This window comes from Chrysochloris asiatica, unplaced genomic scaffold (genome assembly GCF_000296735.1).
Source record: "Chrysochloris asiatica unplaced genomic scaffold, ChrAsi1.0 scaffold00014, whole genome shotgun sequence".
NCBI lineage: Eukaryota > Metazoa > Chordata > Mammalia > Afrosoricida > Chrysochloridae > Chrysochloris > Chrysochloris asiatica.
The window spans coordinates 24,424,612-24,431,446 of record NW_006408532.1 but is presented as its reverse complement, the minus strand read 5'-3'; the positions used below and the strand labels follow the sequence as shown (position 1 = coordinate 24,431,446).

At 35.7% G+C, this 6,835-nt stretch overlaps 1 protein-coding gene across 1 annotated transcript in view; it reads right to left on the bottom strand.

Moving 5' to 3' along the window:
- The window catches only part of VPS13A (vacuolar protein sorting 13 homolog A (S. cerevisiae)), a 226,439-nt gene that overhangs the window by 110,709 nt on the left and 108,895 nt on the right, over positions 1-6,835 (bottom strand). The window contains exons 33-34 of the mRNA XM_006835010.1: positions 6,280-6,584; positions 3,171-3,318 (exon numbers count right to left, since the gene is read on the bottom strand). Of these exons, the coding sequence (XP_006835073.1) occupies positions 3,171-3,318; positions 6,280-6,584 (453 nt within the window). The remainder of the gene's footprint in view (positions 1-3,170; positions 3,319-6,279; positions 6,585-6,835) is intronic.

The following is a 6,835-nucleotide window of genomic DNA, read 5'->3' as shown; positions in this document are numbered from 1 at the left end:
AGTATTTTAAGTGACCAAATGATCTTTAGTAACCTTTAAGCATGCCAATGCCAGCAAAGCTATAAATAATGAACTTTTTGTTATAAATGTTTCAACTAACCTAGTAATTCAAACTTTTAAAATGAAGTCTGATCTTAAAATAGTTTTCTTGTTATCTTTTATTTGTTTGGTTGTAATCTCCTAATTTACACATATGTTTTATTGTTGTTATAACTGTTAGCTGCCATCTACTCAGCCCCCACTCATGGCAATCCCATGTAGTCAAAAATAATAAACTATACTTATATAATGAAAAATCATTCATAATGCATTTTATATGTAAAATTTTATGTATGCTCACAAAAACCGTGAGTATAAATATAATCTGATTTTATAAAATAAACTGAATTTTATAAAACAAAACAAATTTTATTAAAAAACTACTGAAGCTTAAGTAGTTACATAACATGCTTAAATCCAAACATACTTAAAGAACTCAAGGATCAAATTCCAAACCTCATGTGTTACTAATTTAGCCTAAAATTAACATCATGAGATCTGTCTTAACAGCAATTATAAAACAGACTGAGTTTCATATCTATATGTTTAATTAAAACAGACAGCTGTCTTTAGTCACTTTGGTTCATTCCTCAATTTGGCCAAAATAAAATAAAATTCTTTTAATTGATTTATATTTCTAGTTGCTATAGACCCAGGAGGATCATTTTAATCACACAGAATGTAACTGTTTTATTTCTACCAGGTTTCCTTTGAGCATACTTCAAAAGTGACATTCTAATGTCATGCTTTAGGAATAAATTTATGTGAATCTTATTCATGCCACTTATGTTTTATAATGTTTCTACCTGTAGTTTTCCAGTATTAAAAGAATTCACAAATTTATTTCAAGAAGACACCATCTGCTGCCCTTGTAAACTGAGGAGTTTGAATTTTCTTAAACTAGATAGAACCTAAGAATTTTTATTTGGTCTCGTGTTTTAAATTCTCAATATGCTTTTGACTTAGAAGTCTGAAATTTGTAAAATGAAAATTCTTTCTGAATACAATTTTTATAGGTAGAAAACAGAAAGTGAAACTGGGAGTGAGGTGTGGAAAATGATTTTTTTTTTTTTTTGGTAGGTTTCCTAAAGAAGCTTCCCAGATTATATATTGTTGTCACTAAGCACGTGACATAATTTGGTTCCAGTCCAGCCAAGAGTAGAACATGAACTTGCAAATACACCATTTGCAACTCATTAGACACAAAAAAGGATTGTCAGCCTATATGGAGGCACAACTAAGCTTAAGGCACGACCCACTTGCCCTTTTTACCTTTAACCTTTCCATTCTTTTAGGACCTTCTCTTCCTAAACATACTCTTTCTAGAAAAGTTTATATCATTCCCAAAGCTTTTAGACCAGCAATATTCTCTACTGAGTTCTATACAACATAAGTCAACCAGCTCCTTAAATCTCCATGTCTAACAAACATTTGAAACTGAAATCCAAAATTAGATTCATGATTTCAAAACCTTGCAAATCTACTTCTCTCTAGGCCTTTTGCATTTCAGTGAATAAAGACCTCAACACAGTCACCTAGCCACTTACCTCTGTTTCTATTCTTTACCTTCCCAATCCAGTTGCATATCCTGTTTATGTTTCCAAATTATACCTTAAATATGCCCACTTGTGTGTCTTAGTCATGGCTCTATTCTAAATCACAACCATCTCTCATCTGCATTAATGAAATGCCTCTTCTTAAGTGATCTTGCTTTCACCTTTATTCCCCTTCAGTCCATTCTCCAAACAGAAATAATGTTTCTTAATAATAATGCTATTGTTAAGTGCATTTCTGAGAAGCAACTGGTGGGTTTGAACTGACAACCTTGTGGTTAGCAGTCCAGTGCTTTGTTCCAAAGCACCACACAAGCACTCCTAATAGGACCTAATTAAGTCCCTTGCTAAAACCCCTTCAGTGTTTTCCACTGGACTTAAACGGGACTTCTGAATGGACTTAAAAATCCAACACAGATATAACCATCATTGGCAAAGACCTTGGATAATCTAGCCTCTTTCCTTTAATATTTCTCTTCTCATGATAATCTATATTGGCCTTCTTTGAATCTGACCAACTCTGTTTACTTCAGGACTTTTACACGGGCTGCCTAACGTTTTCACTGAATTAATCTATTAACTCTGGTCTTTCTCACCCCCATAGGTGAAATAAGCCATCAACTACTTAGTTTCTAGGAAGCTCTGGTAGCATAGTGGTTACGAATCGGGCTGCGAACCTTAATGTCAGCGGTTCGAAACTACCAGCCTCTCCGCGGGAGAAAGATGAGGCTTTCTACTCCCGTAAAGATTTACACCCTCGGAAACCCTGTACAGGGTCGCTATGGGTCGGAACCGACTCGGTGGCACTTAACAACAACAACTTAGTTTCTGGTGCATACGAAGGCTCCATAGGACAAATGCTGGACTGCAAACCACAAGGTCGGTGGTTCAAGAATATCAGCCTCATCATAGGAGAAAGATGAGGCTTTCTACTCGTGTAAAGGTTTATAGCCTCAGATACACTATACAGGATCGCTGTGAGTCAGAACAGACTCGAAGGCATTTTGCAACAACTTAGTTTCTAGGATTGTTGAAGTCAGTCATATAAACAGTTAATGTGCTTAATTACTGAAATGTTAGCTGTTCAAGTCGACTTAGAGGTGCCTTAGAAGACAGGTTTGACGATCTACTTCCGAAAAGCCAAATACTGAAAACCCCATGGAACATAATTCTACTCTGACACACATGGGAGCTCTAAGAATCAAAGTCAAATCAACAGCAACCAATTTTTACTCAGTTTCCAAGTGAATAACTTAGATTGTTTGTCATCTCATTCCCCTATCCTGTACTATCACAGTACCCTACAAGGGAGCTTTGAAAAGTTTGTGGAAAATCTCCATTATTTTTTAGTTCTGTTTTTCCACAAATTTTTTAAGCACTCATATATTAGGCATTCAAATACTTGGTGAATGAGTGAATGTAAAGAAAACATTAAAATTAATTCTAAGTTAATAGAGCTGCTATTTCAAATTCTGACCACTGTGATTAAAGAGACAACTCTGTCCCCCAAAATACCTTATGTCCCCATGCAGTATTTTCAACACCAAAACAGAAAGCAATAAGCATCTACAAAGTTACCTCCATGGGCTTTAGCTGAGCATTTACATTAAAGCATGGCACCTCCTGGAACCACTCCCAGGATAAATTTCGCTCAACAACCACCTCAAGATTGAATGGCAGTAGTATATCAAGTACCTCCTGGTATGCACCTTTTATATATTGAGACCTTTAATTAAAAATAAAAATATTTTCAATTGTTTTATATGCACTCAGTAAAAAGAAAGAGCAAAAAACGAAGATCAACTTAAATCTATTATTTCATGTACAAATAGTAAAAATCAGTAATTTTGTGTCTATGAGAAAGAAAAGTAAAAAAATCTGTCAGCTTTCCATGTCATAATGAGAGATGTTTGTCCCACTAAAAACCTTCTCTGAGTTGAAGTGCTCCATTTCAAAGAGAAATGAACGTAAGAGAATTTTGCAATATGTTAAAAACTGACAAAATATACAACATAGCTAATAAACTTTTTAAATGAAAATTATGTGTATTTAATCTGCAAACAAGCTTTATATAACATCTCATCATAAAAATTTTTAATTTATTGATTGAGATATATGGCAGAGGGAACATCCTCACGTAAAAAAAATAGTTGACCTATATAATATTTCTGTGGATCAAAACAAAAATGTATAATTTCATGTTAAATTTATGAGGATTCAAAAAGACAATGTAATTTTTCCACACATTTTCTGAAGCCCCTTGTATTTATTCTAAGAAGATAATGAAGGAGCCCTGGTAGCACAGTGGATTACAAGTAGGGGTACTAACCACAGGGTCAGCAGTTTAAATCTACCAGCTGCTCTTTGGGAGAAAGATGAGGCTTTTTGCTCCTATAAAGATTTGCAGCCTCAGAAACCCTATACAGGGTTGCTATGAATCAGAACCAACTCCATAGCACATAACCACTACCAAGAAGATATCAGTCCAGATGTGGCACTGTAGAATAAGCACTGGAATGCTGACTGCAAAGTTGGCAGTTCAAACCTACCGGCTGCTCCTTGGAAACCAGACACAGGGTCGCTATGAGTTGGAACTGACTGACTGGCACTTAAGACAACAACAAAGAAGATATAAAGGTAGGACTAGTGCTCAGGAGTGGTGCTATAAGACAAATACTGGACTGCTATCCACACTGGTGTGGCGCTGCAGGATCAGCACTGGACTGCTAACCGCAAGATTAGTGGTTCAAACCTACCAGCTGCCCTTGGAAACCCTATGTAGGGTTGCTAGGAGTCGGAACTAACTGGATGGTACTTAACAACAACAACTACAAAGTGCTCAGAAAGGAGTCATGGTGCGATGCTGTTGGACAAGCACTGGACTACTAATCTTTCTCCCAGGAAGCGACTGGTGAGGTAAAACTCACAAGCTTTCTTGGTTAGCAACACAGCACTTGAACAGAACTGCTTCTATACTTTTGATATTTTTTTTAAAATCAGAAAAGAAAAAGCCCTATATGTAATTGAGTCGATTCTGACTCTATAAATCTTTACAAGGGAGACAGTAGGTGCTGTTATATGCCACTGAGTCAGTTCCGACTATAGAGACTCTGTATAGAGCTTCTATGGAGCTGCTAGCTGGTGGGTTTGAACTGCCAAACCTGTAGCCCAACATTTAACCCATTATGCTACCAGGGCTTCTGATTTCTAAACAAATAATCAGATAACCTTATTTGTTTTCTGTGCTTTCTGAGAAATTATAGGTAAGTGAATTTTCAAACACTGTTTTTCAGTTATTTCAAGAAAAATCGATACATCCTTTTGAGTAATTTGATTTCTACAAATTCATCCTAAACGAGTTATCTTAAAGAAATGAATAAACAACCATGTAAGTGATATCAATCCTTATTACAGTAATTTAAAACAGGAAAAGAAAATTAGAATGGATAAAATGATAGAAGAGAATAAAACATCCAAGATAAATTATGCACTCAATGTACCAATATGGGAAAATACTAATAACATATCATTAAAGAAAAAAAATTATAACACAAAATGTAATTCCAATATTGCTTAGGTCAGACATATATGCATACATAAAAAAACTGGAAGAAAAAATACAAATTAACAGGAGCAATATTTGGATACTCACAGTGTCAGCCATTTATTTTATTTTTTACTTAACACGATTCTAAGCTATCTCCATAAAATATAATATTTTTGGATAAAAAAATAATTAATATTATGAGTTAATGCACTAGACAAAAGAGTGAGATCAAGGAGAAATGTCAGAAGGAAAGAAGAGGGCAAATGAGAGGTACAAAAAGAGATGGATCCAAGTTGGAAAGGCGCTAAATCCAACAAATAGGACAGAAACAAAGCACACAGTATAAAAGCTCTAGGAATATCTGGATATTCATTTATCCCCCTAATTCCTAATCCTATTACCAATGATTATGTAAGGCTGTACTCAACGTTTTTAAAACAACAAATTCACAGCAGAAAGCTATATATAACTTGAGGTGATCTGTGCTTACAAAGTGAGCAAATATTCGAAATTCCTCGATTTCTTACACAGTCTTGTGATCATAAAGAATTACAAAATCTCCCCATTTCTTCTACAGCCTTATTAATTACAAAGAGCACAAATACGCTTTCTCAAATAATAAATTCTGAAGTATTTCTCACTATCTCAAGAACAATTTTCAAAGCCTTTCCAGGTTTTTAAAATTTGTTGTTGTTGTTGTAAAGTGCCTTTGAATTGATTCCAACTCATAGAGACCCTGAATAGGGTTTCCAAGAAACAGCTGTTGGGTTTGAACTGCAGACCTTGTGGTTCGCAGTCCAGTGCTGATAAAAATTAGAGTCCTGGCCTGGCGCTATGGGTTAATGCAGTGGACTGCAAATACAAAGTCAGTTTGAATCCAAAACTGGCGGTTCAAGCTTACCAGACTCTCCTCAGAAACCTTGTACAGGATCGCTATGCATCAGAACCAACTCGACGGCACTTAACAACAACATAATTCATCCTGCCCCCCAAAAAATACTTGCAGGAGAGTGAACCAAAAAAAATTCAGTATAGTTACACTAAAATAAAATCCCACTGTAAACAAAAGACTCACAATACCATGGCCTTTAAAGCAAATGAGTTAGAAAACTAGTGCATTCTACATAGATAAAAGCTTACCTGTATAGTCGCATTTCACTCAGCTTTACGGTTATTAAATCAATAACAGGTGGTGGGTTGCTCTGACTTTCTGCAATCATATGGAATGTGTTTGTCATTGTAATTAGTCCAAAATCAGCAACAAAAACATTTTCAGAAACTGGAGACTGTGGGATGACCACAACAGGGGCTTTGATGTTAACATCGAGTGCCATTCTGGAACTCCTTTTTGCCAGTTCTTTTACACCAGTAGCAGCCATTCCTGCTGCCTGAACAGTTGCCTCAGTTAAGGCTTGCTTGGCTGCTTGAAAATTGTCTATGAATGCCTAGGAAGATAGCAAGAAGCATATTTTTAAAGTTATCATTAGTGTGTAGAACTCAGTAAGTAAATACAGTGATGTCTGTGATTTACTTCCATAAGAAAAACATTTACAATGAACATTATTTCTTAAAGGCTTATTCTCTAATCCTAATTTACTACTCTGGTAGCGTAGTGGTTACGAATCGGGCTGCGAACCTTAAGGTCAGCGGTTCGAAACTACCAGCCGCTCCGCGGGAGAAAGATGAGGCTTTCTAC